The following is a 20,020-nucleotide window of genomic DNA, read 5'->3' as shown; positions in this document are numbered from 1 at the left end:
GAGGGCAGCAGCAGGTTTTGGTTCAAAATTCCAGTGCTGTCAATCCACAGGTGGCAACGGGATCCACTGTGGAACAGGGGTGACAGCAGAAGTGGTTTGCCTGTTGGGTTCTGAGCCCAGTGCTCCACTTGAAGTATAAAAACCCTGGACAACCAGCAGCCGATTTCCCCCCCAGTCAGATTTCCCCCATCCTTCCACCTTCCTGCGTTTACATCCCATGTTTCCCCTCTGTATTGGCTTTGTGTGGCACCGTTTTGGTAGCGAGGGGCTGTAGGGAAGCAGAGGTTCACCGGCAGCCTATGGAGAAGGCCACAATGGAGCGCAGGCATGCCCGAAGGAGGCTGTGGCCCCACAGGGAGCCTGTGCTGGAGCAGGGTCCTGGCAGGACATGTGGAGAGAGAGGAGCCCGCGCTGGAGCTGCCTATTCCTGACCCTGTGGAAGGGACCCACGCTAGGGCAGTGCATGAAGAGCTCCTTGGAGAAGGAGGACTTCTCACGTGGGAGGAACCCCACACTGGAGCAGGGGCGGAGTGTGAGGCATCCTCCTCTTGAGGAAGAAGGAGCAGCACAGACAGCAGCCCCCATTCCCCAGCCCGCTGTCGGGAAGGAGGCGGAGGAAGCCAGCCAGCGATTCCGAGCCGGGCACGAAGAGCGGAGCGTAGGGACGTTGGTCGGACATTTCCTTGCACGTCCTCCCGGCCCCGCGGTGAGTCCATGGGTGACAAACGCCGCTGGCTGCCGGCTCAGCCCGTCCCGCCCCTGCCCGCAGGGACCCCCCGGGCCGACGGCGCTCAGGGCGCAGCCGCGCCGCATCACGTGGGCGGCGGGGCCGCGGCTGCCCGGGATCGGCTCCGGAGCCTCCGGGAATCGGTCCCGTTCTGGCTCCTCCGAGCACGGATCCGCCGGAGCCTCCGGGTCTGATCCCTCCTGGCCCGGCTCCTCCGGGCACGAATCCGCCGGAGCCTCGGGTCCTGATCCCTCCTGGCTCGGCTGCGGCTCCTTCGGGCACGGATCCGCCGCGGCTCCGGGTCGGGTCCCTTCGGGCACAACTCCTGCTCCGGCTTCTCCGGGCACGGCTCCCGCTCCGGCTGCGGCTTCTCCGGGCGCGTCTCCGCTTCTGGCTCCGGCTTCTCCCCCGAGCTCCCGCTCCCGGTGCGGCTGCCCCGGCCATGGGGGCTGTGGCGGGCGCGCCTCCGCCGTGAGCAGCATCGGCAGCAGCGGGACCCAGCGATGTTGCGGGGGTAGGTGCGGGTCTGCACGGGGAAGGAGTGGCGTCCGTGTGCCGGGGCTCTGTGCCTCCGTAGAGTCCGGGAATGGTTTGTGTTGGAAGGGGGTCTTGAAGTTTATCTTCTCCTGCCGCGGGCAGGGACACCTTCCACTAGACCGGGTTGCTCCAAGCCTTGTCCAACGTGGCGTGGACACTTCCAGGGATGAGGTAGCCACGGCTTCTCTGGGAAATCGGTTCCATCACCCTCACAGGGAAGAAGTTATGTGGAAGCCAAGTAAGGAGATGGAATACGGAGGCAGCAGCATCCCCAGATACAGGACTTGACGTTTCATTGCTGAGGAGAAGACAAGAAACACCAACGTGTGTTCTGCTATAATATAATAACATAAAAATAGAATAAACCACTGCCAGATGCTCTGCCAAACATTTGAGGGATGATGCTGAGCCCACATGGGATGATGAGCTACTCTAGACTGATGCCGGTCCATGGTGGTGCAGGTCAGGTATCCATCCCAGTGGGGATGGAAAAGTCAGGCCCTGCTCCCAAACCTGGGGTAAGAGTTTAACCTGGAGAGAGCTGGAGGCTGCTTGCACAGGAAACAACCCCATCGGATCAGCACTGCAGGAAACATGTGGGGCCCGCTGGAAAAAGTGCAGATCCTGCACATTTTTTTGCTTTTTCTACAGAAACCAACTTTAGAGGGTTATGGGGTGTTGGGAAATTTTTTTGTGTGTGTGTGTAGATTTGCATTTCTTGTGTCAGTGCATGACTCTTAGGATATGATCCATTTTTCCTGGAAAGACAGCTACCAGTCAGCAAGAGAGGAAGTGTTTCTGGTGGTCCTTTGGTCTCTGGGATAGGATTTCAGAGCCCCGCCTGGACCCTGAGCAGAACCAGCATAGCCAAAGCTTCCATAGGGATTCTGTTTGCATGGTGTGGAGAAAGAATGAGCTATTCTGTTGTAGATGAGTTTCCAGGATATGTTTTTGGCATTACAGAGTGTGGGTGGGACTGTTTAATTCCTCCATATCCTCCAGTTTTCTTCCGTAGCGTGTGGAAATACGCTGAAATATCTGTCTCCTGAGGCAACTTTCAGCTGAGAATTAGAGAGTCATAAAGGAACACCATTATTTTTCCTTCCTGTGGGTTAGATTAAGTGTATTTTTATCAGTAGGCTGGTGAAATGTCCCTTTTCCTTGCTGCTTCTTTTATTTATTATTTTTATCCTCCATGCTCTAGTTTCCTTGCTCCTTTCTGGTGTGAGTTTTTCCCAGTGTTCAGAGTGTTCTCCATGTGTGCTTTTCCACATGCTTTCTTGTGATACCTGAGCTGATTCAGCTGGGAGCTGCAGCTTTGTTCCCTCTTTGGAAGGTGGCTGTGGACAGCTGTTGGTCTTGGACAGCTTGGGGGGCACAGAAAGGGAGAAATTAGAGTGGAAAAGGTGATAGAACACTCTGGTCTGAGGAGATAAGCTCAGCCTGTGTGGAGTCAGAGCAAGGGGAAAGAGCATGGCCTGGCTGTAATGCAGGAGAGGAGAACACAGAGATGGGGCAAAGAAAGGGACGAGGAAAAAGTGAGCCTGAGCAAAAAGAGGTGATGGCTGCTCTGCAGGAGGAGGTGGTGGGTGAGGAGCAGTGTCCAGGAGTGTGGGAGGAGGTGACGAAGAGAAGGGCACCAGAGCTCAGCCAGAGCTTGTGAGCCAGAGATAAGCAGCAGCAGGTTAATCTGCAGGGCAGTGTCTGTGTCTGGGCAGGGCAGGAAGCTTCCATGTGGGGAGGGCTTGGACACACTGCCCCTGCCTTCAAATGGAGGGAGATTCCATGGGCAGAGTTCAGTGAGGAAGAGGAGAAATGCAAACACTTCAGTGACAGCAGTGCCCTGCATGCACACCCTCAAATGATGTTTTCCATTCCTAAAACTTCTCCAGCCTCTGTGATAATTTGGGAGTTGACAGAGCCCTGCTGAGCACTGGGGTGCAGTGTCCTGGGTCACTCTTTTGGTTTCTTCTTTCTAGGGTGTTTCTGCTTACTCGCTACTGAAAATAAAAAATAGGGCTTCGACTCAGCTTGGGGAAAATACACTGGTTTAGACAGCTCTGTGGGGCATTTTGGTGGGAAATAGGTGGGAAAATAGGTTAAAATTTAGTTAAAAATAGATATTTTCCTTCTGAAGCAGATGCAGGGGGTAGAGGAAGGCTGGATTGGCAGCAGAGGGGATTGGGCTCTTTATATTAAGAATGGGAAGGCTGTATTGCCTTTTTTTTTTTGCTTCCCTACTTCAGTAGGGAAGTCTGACCTTAGGTCTGCTGGGTGTATCCTGGAATCCTAAAAATCTATCTGCAGGGTGTTTTTCTTGGACAGCAGGTGAGAATGGGATCTCTGGAGGAGCTATCCTTCGTTCTCCTGGTTATTATCCTGAGTTAATAAGGACACCCTGCCAGAAGGGTAAAGCACTTCCATAGGGTTGCAGGGCAGAGGAACAGGTGCAGCTGTTGCTGCCCAAATTCTTCCCTATCACCCTCCCTGCCTCATTCCCACTGCCTGTGCCCGGGACTGGATGTGTTGTGAGTGTTGGAGGAAGGTTCTGGATCACCCCTATGCTCATTTTCCCTGTGCTGTTACCCCCAGCCAGGTCAGTTTGGAGGAAGAGAGCCAGAATCCACCTGCTGTGGGACACTGGAAGCCCCTGATGCCATCCAAAGGTGACAAGGAGGAGCCAGAGGGTGGATGCCAGGATGCTGGAGGTGTGCATGAAGCCCAGTCCACGGAGCAGCTCAACGTGTCCCGGCTGCGCAGCTCCTCGGTGGAGATCCGGGAAAAGGGCTCGGAGTTCCTGAGGGATGAGCTGCACAAAGCACAGAAGGTGAGCCCCAGGGCTTTGGGGAACTCCTGGGGAGGGTGGCACAGGTTGGAGCAGAGGGGACTTTCCTGGAGGTGGTGACAGGAATCTTGGGTCATAGATCAGGTGCTGGGGTGGGGAAGAAGGGCTGTGATTGACAGGCTGGGGCAGGACATCAGCATTCCTATCCCTCTCCATTTCCTCAACAGGAGCTGAAGCTCAAGGACAAAGAATGTGAGAGATTGTCAAAAGTCAGGGAACAGCTGGAGCAGGAACTGGAGGAGTTAACAGCCAGCCTGTTTGAGGTACCACCCTCTTCCTTTCCCAACATTTCTTAAGCTAAGCTTGCATCCAGCTCCTTTAAGACAGGCTTTCCCTGGACTTCCAGCTCTCCTCTCACAATTTCCTCCTCTCCCTTGTTGTTCTTTCCCATTTGGAGAAGCAGAGCTGGCCAGTGGTGCAGGTAGAGCCTTTACCTGGATTTCCTTCTCCTTCTAGGAGCTGTGGGGTAGCATAAAGAGCACAGTAGTTATGGTTCCAAAATGTGGAGCTGGAGCCAAGCACAGCTCCCTGTCCTTCTCCATGCTTGTTCTGCAGTCTGGGCAGCTCCTCTGTAATAGAGATGATTCCCTGGTTCATCCCAGCCCTTGCTGCGGGTGGGAACATCCTGGATGTCCTCATCCACTCTGCTCCAGTGAGGGTCCAGAAGGCTTGCTGGTTTTTGGTTTTGTTTTGGTGGTTTTTTGTTGTAATGGGATTCTTGCCAAGCTGTATTCTGGCAAAATCCTGTTCACCAGCAGCTCTAATGTCTGGATCTGTCTCGATAATGAGGAAAGCCAGAGCCCATCTGTACCTTTTGAAATGCAGGGCTGTGAGAGCCAAGGAAGCACTCCCTCCCAAAATTTTGGCTGCCTGAGCACAGGGTGATCTTGGAGATCATGTAGCCAAGGGCTGTCCCCTTCCTTTGGTGGCCTTGGCCAGATGCAGTTTCCAGACTGCAGGGAGGCCCCAGCTGGGCTGCATCCTGCTCCCCTCTTCCTGTGGGCAAAGCTTCTAAGCCAGTTTGCACCATTTGGCCCCCACGTGAGCTCCAGCTCCTGCTGTGTCACAGCCATGCCTGGGGCAGTGGGACCAGCTGCTCCAAAAGGAGAGTAGGAGTAAATGCAATAACAAGGCAGGCAGGAGCAGTGCCCTCACCAACACTGAGCAATGAGTGTGGATCGGGATCAGAGCCACAGGCAGCAGTGAGGGTCAGGAGCCAGTGCAGGGATCACCAGCAAGGCTGCAGTGACTGCAGGAACCAGGCTGAGGCGAGGCTGGAGTCACAGCTCTTGGGATAGGGGCAGGCACAGCTGTGGTGGGGAACAGGGGGTTGTAATGTCAAAGCAATTCCCAAGGGCAAGGGAAGGCAGGTCCTTGCTTCTGGCATTCTCAGCAGCCCCTATCAGTGTGAGATGACCTTGGCCAGCTAAACTCCTTAACTTAGCCAGCTCCACTCCTGGAAAGGGGATGCACTCCAGGCTCTGGCACTGGGAGCCTTCTCTGGGAAATTCTGAGGGAAGGCTCTGCACAGCTGAAGGAACAAACCCCCTGGATGTGGCAGGGATGTCTGTCCCCTTGCCTGGAACATGTGATGTGGCAAACCTGGGACCTGCCTTGTTGGCTGTGTGAGCTGGGGTGTGGCAGGTGGATTAAAACTCTCTCTGGTGCAGGAAGCCCACAAGATGGTGAGAGAAGCCAACACCAAACAGGCTGCAGCAGAGAAACAGCTCAGGGAGGCCCGGGGCAAGGTGAGTGACTCTCTGTGACTTCATTTTTGGGGTTGGTGTGGTGGCATCTCTGCCCAGCCTGGCCACAGGGCTGTTTGTTGGCTGAGCAGAGTGAAGTGCAGCTTCATCTCTGTGAGGTGCTGTGGTCCCTTTCTGGCAGACACTTGAGTGAGTGGGAAAAGGCCTCACAGACGTCCTTGCATTGCAGTCTCCTGCTGGTCCTGCTCTCTCTAGGGAAATGGATCCACAGAGAAATAATGAGTTCAATTGTTACAGCCCTGGGATGGAAGGATAGAGCAGGAACCTGGGGAGTTGGAATTTCCTGACATGGCTGCACCACAGGGCTGCTCAAATGGCTCCATCTTGAGGAGAGAGAAATTTCTTTGGAATCATTAGTTCTGAAAAGAGCCTGGGACAGAAGGGGTAGATTCCCAAACAGCTACTGTTTAAAATTCTGGATGATGGTGGCACTGGGAGGATGGGAAGAGGCTTTGTGGCTGAGCTTTTAGCTGCTTCCCGGTGGCTTCAGTGTTTGATGGGATGCAGCAAACTGGAGCCCAGCAGGTGCCAAGGGTGACTCTTGCTTGTGTCCCCAGATTGACATGCTGCAGGCAGAGGTGACAGCCCTGAAGACGCTGGTGATCACATCCACACCGTCCTCCCCGAACCGGGAGCTGCACCCTCAGCTGCAGAGCCCTTCCAAAGGTGGCTTCAGGAAGGGCCATGGGAGGAACAAGAGCACCAGCAGTGCCATGGTGTCAGCTGCCAGCCAGAACGTGGCTCCAGAGCCTGTCAGCAGGGAGTGCAGAGAGGTGGGTGTGGGACATCCAGCCAGGAGTGCAAAGAGGTGGGTGTGGGACATCCAGCCAGGAGTGCAGAGAGGTGGATGTGGGACATCCAGCCAGGAGCGCAGAGAGGTGGGTGTGGGACATCCAGCCAGGAGTGCAGAGAGGTGGGTGTGGGACATCCAGCCGGGAGTGCAAAGAAGGTGGGTCAGGGACATCCTGAGCATCCAGAGCTGGCTTCAGGAAGGGCCACAGGTGGAACAAGAGCACCAGCAGTGCCACGGTGACATCTGCCAGCCAGAATGTGGCTCCAGAGCCTGTCAGCCCGGAATGCAGAAAGGCGGGTCGGGGACATCACCTGTGTTGACCTCGGAACCACTGCTCTGGGAGCTCTGGGCTTCCCACAGAGCTCTGTGGTCTCACTGAGCAGCTGTTTGTGCCCTGTTCCCTAAATTTGTGCTGAGGCAGGCACTGGAGGGCTTCCTTTTGTGGGGGTTTCCTCTTTGTCGGGACAGGAAGCAGTCGAGGGATCGCTGAGGGGCAGATCCAGGGGGTGTCAGTGCTGTGAGCAGATGTGGAGAGCTGCTGAGCAGAAGCTGGTTCCACTAGCCAGATGTGGACACAGCTGTCCTGTGGGAAGCAAATAGGAAGCACTTGGTCAGGAAAAATGAAACTGAAGAAAAATGTGCTGCAGGAATGTCTCACTAGTGATTTTTTGGGAACTACGGACCTGTGTTGTGAAGAATTGTTGAGGGAACACAAAGGCTTGTTAAAGATTTGGATCTGTCATTTCTTTATGGAGGCAACTTCCACAGGGTGCAGATCTCCTGTGGTTTCAAATCTCAGGGCTCAGCCTCCAGAGTTCCCAGTGTTATATATCAAGGATGGGATGGTTTTTTGTCCTTCAGAATCCTTATGGGAGAAGTGATAAAAGGGAACCTGGCATTCAGAGAGTTGGTGATCTATGGGAAAGATCTTAAATTGGGCTGAAAAATGGTAATTTCTGTTCCCTTTCTGCACCTCAAGCTGAAGTCTAAAGATGTGGCCTGTGGCCCTGTGGTGCCTTGAGGACCATGCTCAGTTCCTGCAGGGCAGGACTTGAGCCTTTCTCTGTATCTCATGTTTTTACCTCCCTCTTTGCCTGTCTCTCTAAACCTCTTCCTTCACTGTCTGTCTCTTCCTCTGCCCTCCAAGTCTGGTTTCCCTGCTCTCCTCTCCCTGCTCCTTTGCATCCTCCCTGGGAAGGCTATCCACATCACCTATGAGCCAGGCTGGCAGGCCTTGGGAGCAGATGCTTCCTCCTTCTCTTCCTCACGGCAGGTAACCAACCTTTGGGAATGGGTGGGACCCACCTGCCTCTCACGCTTCCAGCCTTTCAGTTCCAGCTTCCTTTTATGCTAATCTCCATTTTTTTTTTCCTTTCATTTTGCTCTTTCTCCATGTTTTTTCCATGTTGTGGCTCTGAAGCTGTTGCTGGTCCCAGGTGAGCAGTCTCCATGGCACAGAGGGGATGTGCTGGAATCTGGACTTTTCCACCTGCATTCACTCATGTTCTTTGTGTTGCTCAGCTTAGTTTCATTTTTTCCTTTCAGAAGCTTTTGTTGGGCTTGTAGGAGCTGCTCTCTCAGTCAGGTTGCTGCTTTGCCCAGTGATCCATCTGGGATTTAAATGCCAGATCCCACAGTCTCCTCTTGCCCCTCATCATTCCTGGCACGGGTTGAGTGTGCACTTTGTCTATTCAGTGGTTGTGTGGTGGCTTTCCTGCAGCCACTGGAAGGAGGAAAAGCCACCTGGAGGAAAATGGAATAGAGAGATGCCTGCAGGCTTCTGTCACACACAGCCCAGGGTGGCTGTGTCACTCTGGCACAGAACTGCTGCTGGGTGGGACATGAGAGATCCTTGGAGCCAGGCAGCTCCCCTCAGATACTTCCATGATGTCTGAGCCTCTCCAGCTGCAGAGCAGATGTTTCATGGTTTTCCTGCATAGTATCAGGTACTTTCTGACAAGGTATTCTCTTCCTGCTCCTCTTGGACATTTGCTGCAGGTCGACTCCATTTTATTTGCCGAGTTCCAGGCCTGGAAGGAATCTCCAACTCTGGACAAATCCTGCTCCTTCCTGGACAGAATTTACCGAGAAGATGTAGGACCTTGTCTGGACTTCACCAAGCAGGAGGTGAGTGCTGGAGAAGCAGGAGCAGCTGGCAGCTCTGGAGTGTTCCCTTCCTGGAATTCATTCCTGCTCTCCTTTGTTCTGCTGCAGCTGTCGGAGCTGGTGCGAGTGGCAGTGGAGCAGAACACCCTCACCATCGAGCCCGTGGCTTTCCAGGCTGTCCCTGTGGGGAAGGTGGCAGCAGAAGAGTGTGGTGGCCCCAAGTAAGGACCATGTCTCCCTGCCTTGTCCCCTCCTTGCTGCTGGTTTGTCCCCTGTCATGGAGTGGTGTGACAGGCAGCTTGGGGCCATCTCTCACTAGCAGGAGTGATGTGATATTCCAAACAGAGGAGGGATTTTATTCAGATATTAAATTGAAGTCCTTTCTTACCTTCTGAGGTGTCCCTGTGACAGAAGGGACATGCAGGTTTCCTACCACTTTTCCTGCAAATTATTCCCCAAACAACCCATCCTGTGTTTATCAGTTTCCTTTTGATTTTTTAAATTTATTTTTTGTCTTCACAGTGGCTTCCGGTCACAAATCGTAACATAAGTGAAATATTTATTGTTCAGCCAGTGATCAAAGGTCTCTGGAGCATTAACAAGTCACTAACTCAGCACCATGTGACAACTTGGAGGTTTTTGCTGAGCTGACCTAACTCTTTAACTCTGTCTCAATTCCACCCAGGCAGGAAGGGAAGGAGCCCATTGGCAATAAAAGACCCAAAAGGAATTTGTTCCCTTTTTCCCCAGATGCAAAACACTGATTTTTATGGCTATTTTGGTTTGTTTGATTGTGATAGCTGTGGTTTTACACCAAGTGGTACCATTTAAGCAAGAGTCACTCTTTTCCAGGATGTTGCAATGCTCAAATATGTGGCTCCTTACAGGTATCTTGTTTACAAAGTTTTTGGTCACCCTGCACCTTTTGAGAATTCAGTCTCCTTAGGCTGTGTTAATATTTGGTAAATGATTACTTCTCCTTGCATCTGGACACTTGGAACCCGTGCTTCCACTCTTGGCTAATGTTTGCCTTGAGAGCAGTGGAAAACAAGCCCAGGGACAAGCTCAGGAGCTCTCTGAAACATCTGCTCCCCTCTGCTGTCACCTCCTGTGGCTCCCTAGAGAAGGTTTTTTGCAGTTTGGGAGTGATGTTCCTCTTCCTACTGAGTCCCTGAAGAACAGGGTGATAACTGTGCACTTGTAAATTCTGCTTTATTGCTTTAAGTGATGATGGGAATCATCTGCCTTGCAAATAGCAGGAGAAAAGGGAAGAAAATAAAGGAATGCTGCACCCCTTGCAGATTATTGTATGGAAAAGGCTGTTTTCACCCTCTGAAATCTCAAAATTGGGAAGCCAAGCTCCTTTCCTGTCTGCCCAAGGAGAGGTTGGCTTGTTTTGAGTTCTTGGTATGTGAGAATCCTGCTCAAATGCTGGATTTACCTGTTTTGAGGGCAGCTCTGGTGCCCAGCCAGTGTGTTTACATCTCACCAGGAAAGCTGATACTCCTGAGCCTGCCCTGGAATGTGGGGGACATGTGCAGAGACCAGGGGACATTGAGGCTCTGCTCCAGCCTCACTTCTTTAATATTTCCTGTGGTTTCCTCTGGGGCTCTGTGTCAAGGAAAAGATGCTTTCATCTAAAATCTCCTAAACTTGCAATTTATGGAATATTTCCAGGAGCAAAAGAATATCAGCCAAGGAGGTTTTTTTTTCCCTTCTTCATGCTGCCTGACACAGGAGTGGCTTCTGATCTCTCACTTCCATCTCTCCAGGTGGTTGAATTGCTGGATCTGTGCTGTGCCACTGGATTGCTGAAGTGCTGTTCCCTTTTCCTGCAGGAAATGTGCTCTGAGCGGCCTCCCCAGGACCTGCAAGCACCGGATCATGCTGGGGGATTCTGGGAATTACTACTACATTTCCCCTTCCTGCAGGGCCAGGGTGAGTCCTTCTCAGGGTGCCTTGACCTTCCAACATCATTCAGTGCCCTGCAGTGGGTGAGTTCCTGAGGGTCAGCTCTGGAATTGAGGAAAAACTGTGGGATTGAGGTTGTTCCCGAGGTTGAGGTAGCTCTTAGTTGGTGGTTAGGGGGCAGATCCAGCTCTTCCTTCTGCTTACAGATAACCTTCAGTGTGTTCACTTGGCATGATTTCATTCAGTACAGAGCTTTGATTGTTTGGTTCTATTGTTATTATTTAATTCCCCTTTGCAAAACACAATGATTTTCTGCTCTTTGGAGGCTGTTACTGTTCCAGTCCAGATCTGTGCCTGGCTATGGGAACAAACTGTCCTTTCTGTGGAGGGGAGGGAGAAGGTGGATCATTTGTTAATGTTGCTGTTGGGGTTCTTGTTCAGAGGAGGATTTTACAAGTTAATTCTTTCCTGAGCTGCCTTTCTGAAGAGCTGATCTCACAAAAAGTTGCTTGTTGTGTACGAGTTTGACTTATTTGCATCACTTACACCAAAGTAATGTCTCAAATCTTTGTTCCTTTATTTTTTCCCCTCTTTCTCTCTGTCACCCAGATCACAGCAGTGTGCAACTTCTTCACCTACATCCGCTATATCCAGCAAGGCCTGGTGAGGCAGGATGGTAAGAGCTGGCTCCAGGGGGATGCTTTCTGTGGAGGCAACTGGGAGGAATTGGGAGGAGCTGTTTGGAGTGACAGGAGTGGGCTTGGCTGGGGGTGTCTTGGAGAAGCAGATAAATGACAAAAGAGAGGCATGAGGGGACCATCTCTTCCTTCCTTATCAGCTTCCTGGGAGCTTTGCTCAGGGTGGAGCTGGTAAGGGGTGACCTGATGGGCCTGTCCTGCTTCCCTCCCCTCTGGGAATGCTGGGAGCACAGCAGAGTAGGAGCTGGTGGCAGCTGTGCCCTCCTTACTGATTTTTTGGTGGTTTTTCCCCCTTCTCTGCCCCCATTTGCTTTGCAGTGGAGTTGATGTACTGGGAGGTCATGCGGCTCCGCAGGGAGATGTCTCTGGCCAAACTTGGATTTTATCCCAGCGAGATGTGAGCAGTGCCCTGAGCCTGGAGGAAACTGCTCCTGGAGGAAGGGCTTGGAGTGCAGTGCCTGTCCTGCTCCCTCCCACCTTCCCTCTGCCTGGAGCAAGGAGCAAGAGGCACAAGTTCTACCTTCAGCTGTCCCACTCCTCCAAGTGTGACTGGAATGCAGCTGCCATGCTGCCTCTGGAGCTGGGCTGGCCCTGGCTGCTCCAGGATGGCCATCCATGGACTCTGGAGTCTCCTATATGCAGTGTATATCCATTTTTTTTAAATCTTTTGTTTTTATATGCAGCCTGCTTTGGCATAACCCGAGGCCAGGCCTGTGCAGGGTGGGAATTCTGGACCTTCCTTGTGAGCCACTCTGTCAGGACAGATGCTGGCTGTCTGTTCCACTCGTTTTTTTTGGGATGGAGGAGGTGCTGTCCCTGAGGTCCTGCTGACCACAGCAGCCCTGAAAATGCCAGCAGAGCACAATAATCTTGAACAGTTTGTTTCCAAGTACTTCCTTGTTCCTTTTCAAGGAGCCTGCAAGAGAAGCTTGTTGCCAGCGGAGTCACAAAGAGGGATTTGTTCCTGTTTTTAGCTGGATGTTTGGCACTGGGTTATGCAGGCTGGGGAATTGCTGGAGCTGTGCACCTGGGGCCTCCAGCAGAAGAAAGGGAGCAGGGAAAATTCCTAACTCCCAGCAGGCTGCAGGATTTTTTCCCCTGGACTAGGGAATCTGCTGGAGTTGTCTGAGGCCGGACCCTGTGGCCGTTCCTGATGTGAAGTCCCCCATGGTGCTCCTAAACACAAACATCACCCACAAACAAGTCTTGGAGCTGTTCCTGCTCTTGGGGGAGCTTTGGGCAGTCCTGTTCCCACTCTTCAGGCAGAACCCCTGCCCCAGGTTGGGTTCTCCAGGAGGGGTGTGCCCAGGCTGGGCAGTCCCAAAGCCCAGAGATTCCTTCCCAGTGTTATATCAGAGCTGAAGATGCCTGTCCACTGGGAATCATGACACTTTCTTGGCTGCCATCCCTGGTGAGGGAATCCGAGACCTCTTTGTGTGCCCATGAGGAATGTGGCTGAGGTTCCTGCCTGCCCCAAAATGTGCTGGGAGGGGAGGGATGTCACTGGAGCTGTAGAAATGCACAGGCCTGACACATCCTGAGCCCAGACCCAGGTTTATTAAAGCCATGACAGTATTTTGTAGCTAATTTAGCCTTTTTTTCAGTGACTCTGGAATCAGCTCAGCCATCACCCACTCTGGGGTTTCCACTTCTGACAGGGTTGTCACCCTGTTCCTCTGTCACCCTCAGCAAGCTGGTGGCCATCCTCAGCTCCATAATTCCATTCTCTCCTGAAGGATATTACAGTAGGAACTCTATTTTCTTCCACTGAGCTGCTGGATTTTGTCTAGGGAAGAGAGAAATAACGCAGCTTTTGTTTCCCCAGCTGTGGATTTCAGCTCAGGTGAATTCCACCCCTGGAATTTCTCCCTGCATCTCTTCCCCCATCCTTTCTATCTCTCTATGTCTTCCTGTGCCGTGAGCTGCTACACTGCACGAACATTGCAGCACTGGGAATGAGATGATCTCTCTGGCTAGGAGATGTTTTGGTTTGTGGGATATTTTTTCCCCCTTGGTGTCACGTTGAAAAGCACTTTGAGACCAAAGGAACTGGAGCAATGCCTTGTCTGAGGTTGTCTTGCATTTCAAACAAAGCAGAGAACAATTTGTGAAGGAAAATGAAGTCACTCCGTTAGCAGCGGGATGGTTGCACCCTGCTCTTTCATAAAGGAAAATAAACATTTGCTATTAACCTCTACAAGCCTGGTTGGAGTTGGAGGGTTGGGGTGCTTGGGGTTCAAGAGAAAATACTACAGGATGGCGTTTGGGGTGCTTTTATTCATCAGAGCAGGTACCTGTTCTTCCTGAGGGAAGCTGAGGCTTCTCCTGCTCAGTTGTGTCTCCTTTAATTTGCTGGCTGGAAGCACTGCATGGGTGCTGGGTAATTGGGGGATCTTCTTCCTTCCTCTTTCCTCATCAGTCTCCCCCTTCTCCTTTCAGCAGGCAGAGGGTTGGGGTCGCTCTGGTTTCACTAAAACCTTTTGCTCTCCTTCCTGCTCGTTTCTGCACATTACCATGGAAGATCTCATCCGCTCTGGGAGGTGACAGTGGGAGAGCTGTATGCTGAAAGGGATTTAATTTCATTTTCAATTAAAAAGCCATGCAAGGATCTGGTTGTGCAGCACAGTCAGGCAGCCACGAGAGGGCACAGGCAGCCCAGGCAGGGACTGTCCTCCCTCCCTCCCTCATTCCCTCCCTGGGAGAATGGAGCATCTCCAGGTCCCACCCCCTCCTGACCCTCTCTGCAGCCTCTTGACAGGAAAACATTCCTGCAGCTGCCCTGCGCTGCTGGGAAAGGGAATTGGGCAGCTGGAGAGTAAAAAGGAAAGGAAGGATTTGGATTTCTGTAAGGGATGGTCAGGCGAGACACTGGAAATGCTTTCCTGTGTCTGGGTCTTTGGGTGCAATGTCAGCAGGGATTGTGTCAGAAACTTCCCTGTGACATTGGCTCCTAAGCTTCTAAGGTATGAGAATTCATCATGTCCCCTATTCCCAGCCTTTTCCACCAAAACTTTCCTGCTCTTTTTCCCCTCATAAATAAACCAGGGTTTGAGCAGAGTCTCTGGGTGCTCTGGTACCTCCTGCAATCTTCCTTGCACCTATTTTCCCCCACAAAGGGTCTGCCAGAGTGTCCTGGGCTGAAATAAACAGCTTCAAAAGGATGGGAGTTCAAAAATCTGTTTTTACAGATGTGTTTGACTTGCTTGATTTTGTTTTCATCCGTTTCCCTCAAGTTTGGGAGAGAAAAGGGATATTTGGATGATGGTGGAGGTTAGTGCTGTGCACAATGAGGTGCTTCTAAGCATTTGTGGATTTGAGAAACTGGGATTTAGACCAGAGAGATTTGGTTGCTCCTGGCAGCTCCCTGTGTCTGCTGGCTGTTTCCTTTCCCTGCCTGTGGAATTACTCCAGCTTTGGTCAGGGCTGTAAATCAGGCTGTCTTTGTGCAGCTGGTCAGGCTGTCCCCACACACCCACACACAGAGATGGATGGTTCCTGTTCCCAGGAACCAACAAATGAAACAGTTCAATTTTTTTATTATTATTTGCTCCAGGTGCAATCAAAGACAAGACAGAAGATAAGCAGCTGGCCTCAGAAAAGTCAGGACTTTCCATGCTTTCCTCAGCTTCCTGTAGGATGAGTCCATCAAAGCAGAGAGGATTCCCTGCAGAACAGGCAGCACTGGGCCAGCCACAGGGAAATTCCAGTCATTTTGGACGTTCAGGGAGTGTGGCCCTGCCAGGGGAGTCAGATGTCCTGGCACAACTCTCAGTGTGCACGTGGCACCCGTGGCTGGGGCTGGCCAGCTCTGCCAAGGCAACCTGTTCCTAATAGGAGCAAATCCCTCTGGTGCCACCGGTGCTGGGAGCCAAGGGGTCAGATTTGCTGTTTGTCATGTCAATATTCCCATGTTTGTGCAAGGCTCACTGGGCTGAGCTGGAAAGTTGACTTCAGCCAGGCTGAGAAGGCAGCTGGACTTTGTGCTGGTTTATATAACTTCCAGAGAATGTTTCACCTCCTTTGGGAGTGGATTAGGATGGAAAGGGAACATAGAGAAAATGTCTAGTTGTGGGCTGGATGTGAGGGGAAGAAGGGAAAATGGCTTTGGAATGGCTTTAAGATGAAGGAGGGTAGATTTGGGTGAGATATAGGGAGAAATCCCTGCAAGGCCCTGGCACAGGGTGCCCAGAGAAGTTGTGGCTGCCCCTGGATCCCTGGAAGTGTCCAAAGCCAGGTTGGATGGGGCTTGGAGCAGCCTGGGACAGCGGAAGGTGTCCCTGCCCATGGCAGGGGTTTGGAATGAGATGGGCTTTGAGATCCCTCCCAACCCAAACCATCCTGGGATTCTGTGATAAATCTGAGCTGCCAGTGGTGTCCTGGCTCAGGAGATGAGATAGCACTGGCTGGAGTGATGGAGCAGAGGGACAGCAAGGAAGGTTTAGGAAAGAAGAGGCACTCCTTTACTTTCGTTAACTTAATCTTGAAATTATTCCCCTTGTAGCAGAAAACAGCTGCACAGGAAAAGCTGAGTCACTGATACAAACATAGTTATTTACAAGTGACTCCAGTGATGGAAAAGCCATTTGTGCAGGAGTAGAATCCCAAAACAGCTCCCCTTGGGACTGAGAGGGGAACTGGGAGAAGGAAGCTGAATGTAGAGGTGTTCCCCAGGAAGTTCTGCAGTGGAAATCTCAGCTCTCAGTCCTGTGCTGCTCACAGAGCTTCCAGGGATATCTGTGTGGGCACACAGAACATCCTGAGCTTTTAACTCTGCTAATGCTCCTGGTTTCTGCTCCCTCTCTGGTTCTGGGGCTGCAGGCTTCCCTCTGGCAGATGCAGCCATGGGATTGGCTCAAGGACAGCTCCCTGCCCTTAATTCCCCTGGCTCTCTGTGCTAATTCTGCTCTGTTAATCACCTTAGAGTCAATTTAAGGTGCTTCATGCCAAAGGACACTTAAGTGGGTCACAGCTCAGTGACACCTTTGCTCTTTTTGCATCAGCACCTGGACAGAGGTGACTTGTCCTTTGCCTTTGGTGACCTTCACCTTTGTCAGGCCACCTGAGCCGTCTGGCAAAACCAGGAGGAAGGAGGGAAGCACCAATCCAACTTTCCATCAAACTGAGGGCAGATAAATAACGTCTCAGGAGAGCTGGAGCAGTGTCTGATGGTCCCACGGGGCTTTTGGACAAGGAAAGTTTTGCAACCACCCCAAAATCTTGGCAGCTCTGGCAGACATTAGTCCTCAATAGAAGAGGGAAATTGGATTCCAAATCTGATTAATTTCATGCTGGAATGATGTATATGTGGAGAAGACCTCATGGACTGTGTTTGAGTAGTGCCTGAACCAATTGAGTTGGGAAAACTCAAAAAACCATTTTTCTGTTGTCAGCAGTTGGGCATTGCTACTTTCTCCCCACTGTGCTGGTTTTTAAAGCCTGGCTTTACACATTCAAAATACCCAAATGAGTTAAACCCTCTCTTACTGCAGCCTCTGGGACTCATCCCTGTGCCAACACCACCACATCCAGGAAAGCTTCTCTGAAACCATTTACTAAATATTTCAATAGAGACCTTTAATAGAGAGACATTGCAGAAAGGAAATTGCTTCTTAATCTCGGTCTGCTGTTTTGTGTTTGATTCATTTGTGCGTCACAGGACAGAGCAGGCTCAATGTCTTTTTGCTTTTAATTCTTTATTTTATGCAGACAAAGCCATTCCCGGGGAATGGTTTGGGCTTGAAGGGATCTCTGAAGATCATCCAGCTCCTGACTTGCCCAGAAGCTCCTGCTGCACCATTCAAGCCCAGACAACCTGTTACTGTGGAGCTGTTGATTTTCTGCAGGGATGTGGAGGAGTCATGGTGCTGGAATGCTGCTGGAACACTGTGCCTTCACCGTTCCTTGCCCTCTAGTGCTGTGGATTCCGTTTCACTCGCATACCTTCACCAAATCAGGTGTTCAGTTTTAGACTCGGTGAGCATGATGGGGAGACAAGAATGAGCAAGACATGGAATTGGAATTGGCAGCAGTGCTTTGATTTCTGGTCACACTTTATTTCCCCCTCCCCGGGGTGATGGTGAAGCACGGGCTGTGCTGCTTTGCTCCCTTTGGGGTTGTAAGCATGCCCTAAAGGTTTGTGGACTTGCAAAGGTGATAATTTCAGCCCTGAGTGATTTACCTGGAGATGCTGGACCAGGAACTGGCCCCAGCTGAGAAACCAGCAACATCTTCAGCTCAGAACCCAAACCTCCAGGTTTTATTAGGCATCTATCAGCAATAAGGGAACAAAACACACAGAGAAAGTATAATATGGCTTCTACATTTTATAGAAAAACCAACTGCTGCTAAATGAAGGCCAGGCTAATTGAGGCCAATTAAATTAATCAGCCAAGTGAACCAGCCACACCCATTCTGAGGAGGATGGGTGCCATCACAGGCAATTACTGTGATTAATCCTCTCATTGAGATCCCCACAGCCAGCACCTGGCCAAGAAGTTGGGGAGTTACCTAACTGTGCTCGGGAGGATGCTGCAGGCAAAGGTGGTGCTTCCAGGTGAGGATCCTTCTGCTTGGCATTTTCCCACTCCTTTCTCGAATTTCTGCTGAGCCTCCCTTGACCTGAGCAGCCTGGGCTTGACCTTCAAACCTCAGAGGTTGGCAGAAGGTGGAAAAGCTCTGACACAGGGTATTTTAGAACACACCATCATTCACCCCAGTGAAACTTACATTTGTACTCTCCAACCTCTGCGGAGGGTAGATAACATCTTTATTTTTATTTTGTATAATTATTTACTTATTTTTGTAATTGATACTTATTATATTTTATGTTCTGCTGTGGGGTAATTATTCACCTCCTGGCTCACTCTGGAATTCTGGATTATTCTCTTCATACTCTTTACATTGTGGTTTCCAAATGGATAAGTGTGTGGCTGGAAATATGAACAGAGTATTCACCTTACAGCAGCTCCAGCAATACCCTGTTCTGTAGAAACCCTAGGACAGAGGGATGGTGTAGGGAGGACTCAGTATGGAAGTGTTTCTATGTGATGGTTGAGGAATTTAGGCTAATTTTTCAATAAAATATATATGATAATATGATATAACCCAGCACAAACACTGGAAAAAAAATAGAGGGTTTTTCAGAGGCTGAGCTTGCTGTTGGTTTTTTGTTGTTGTTTTAATTTTTGGGGGGTTTTTTTAACAGTTTTAAAAACCTGTTGCAAGAAGGAAGCTCATAAATGTGGCTTCCCCATCCCTGGAAGTGTTCAAGGCCAGCTTGGAGGGGATAAAACTGTGCATCTGAACACCATGAAGTTGTTTCTCCCCATGCTGATGCCACACACAAATTATGTTGTGAAGAAGCTTCCTGAAACCTCTAGAACTGTGCCCCTGCAGAGTAAGTAAAACATGTTTTTTTTTTAAAGGCAATATTGTTCAAAACAATATCGATTTGTAACAGTTAATTTTTGTGTAAGAGCCACCTGTGTTTGCATTCGGGGAACCTGTTTGTTCTGGGATGAAATGAAAGCCTTAAAAATGGGGTCATTTTCTGCTTGGAGTTCTGTGACACCTCGTGGCACCTGATTTTGGGCAGGATGGGTTTGCCTATGGAGCAATTCCTTTGGACTCTGGCAAGCTCCAGTGTTGGTTTTAGGGGGCAGATAAGGATAATCTGGCCATCACTTTGTCTCCTGTCCCTGGAGAGCCTGTGAGTTCCCTCTGTCTGCCCCTTCACCTGATGGGACAGGTTTCAATGGGTTCATCTGCCAGAACCAGCTCTGTCAAAGCCTCTGGGCTGACCTCAAGACAGTTTTGATCTAAAATCCTCCGCTGGTGTCGACCCAAATCCCACCAGAGCATTGGATGGAGCTGTGGGTTGGAAAAGCTCCTGCAAGGTGGCTCACCCCAAGATGAGCCATGAATGGGCACAAAATGGACTTTAAGAAAATTGTAATATGCTTCTATGAAGTTTTCATAACAACTTTGTTGAGCTGTTTCCTCAGACAGTCTGAAGGCCGAGTTTGGCCAGGCAAATCTTTGATAGGAAAATCTCCTTTCCTTTGGTGTTTGTTCCCAGGATGAGGGGAAGCAGCAGTATTGATCCTGAGATTGTGGAGGCTAATAAAGAAATCCATCTGTGCTATTGAAGTCAATGGTATCAAAGTAATTACACTAATTTCACCGTGTGAAGTGGAAAAAGGATTTTCCACACTCACTGGCTAACAGCTCCTCCATAAAAAGCCCCAGGAAAACCAAGGGAAGCCATAATAAGCAAGTCTGATCCCAGCTCCTTTTTTAGTTTGCTTCCACAGCGTTCTTGGCTTGGGATTTGATTTTGAACTGCTAAAAAAAAAAACAGTTACAAGGCTAAATCTGAAACCGGAGCTTGAATCACCCTTTATGTCATCACCCTTTATGTCAAATCCTACCCGACTCTTTACAATTCTGAATTTGAACATGTTTTTGATCTCAGAGCAAAACCTGGATGGTGACATTCCCACCCTAGAAGTGTCCTGACTTGCTTAGTTGGCATCTCCATGCCACCTGCTTGTGGGTTTGTATGGCAGAAGGAACTCCAAGAGGGAACAAATTCCTTGAGCACCAGCGGCTCTGGAAAAAAAACACATAAAGCATCTG

At 50.7% G+C, this 20,020-nt stretch overlaps 1 protein-coding gene across 5 annotated transcripts; it reads left to right on the top strand.

The window, feature by feature from the left end:
* Positions 1-621: 621 nt before the first annotated feature.
* RAB3IL1 (RAB3A interacting protein like 1) lies at positions 622-12,667 on the top strand. Of its 5 annotated transcripts, none has more exons than XM_054275979.1 (12): positions 622-706; positions 3,857-4,091; positions 4,277-4,372; positions 5,780-5,857; positions 6,433-6,648; positions 7,816-7,941; positions 8,667-8,795; positions 8,883-8,995; positions 9,297-9,320; positions 10,613-10,712; positions 11,295-11,361; positions 11,702-12,667. In XM_054275979.1, exons 2-12 carry the CDS (start codon positions 3,918-3,920, stop codon positions 11,782-11,784), a joined length of 1,206 nt encoding a protein of 401 aa, XP_054131954.1. In that variant the 5' UTR covers positions 622-706; positions 3,857-3,917; the 3' UTR covers positions 11,785-12,667. The 5 variants fall into 5 exon arrangements, with proteins under 5 accessions (XP_054131954.1, XP_054131951.1, XP_054131955.1 ...); XM_054275976.1 differs by lacking the exon at positions 622-706 and adding an exon at positions 839-1,241; XM_054275980.1 differs by lacking the exons at positions 622-706; positions 7,816-7,941 and adding an exon at positions 839-1,241.
* The last annotated feature ends 7,353 nt before the right edge of the window (positions 12,668-20,020 follow it).

The sequence above is a fragment of the Melozone crissalis genome, unplaced genomic scaffold, assembly GCF_028551555.1.
Source record: "Melozone crissalis strain CALT ecotype California unplaced genomic scaffold, PUWL_Pcris_2 ptg000018l_1, whole genome shotgun sequence".
Taxonomy (NCBI): Eukaryota; Metazoa; Chordata; class Aves; order Passeriformes; family Passerellidae; genus Melozone; species Melozone crissalis.
The sequence above is the reverse complement of the archived record's forward strand: the minus strand, read 5'-3'. Positions and strand labels throughout refer to the sequence as shown.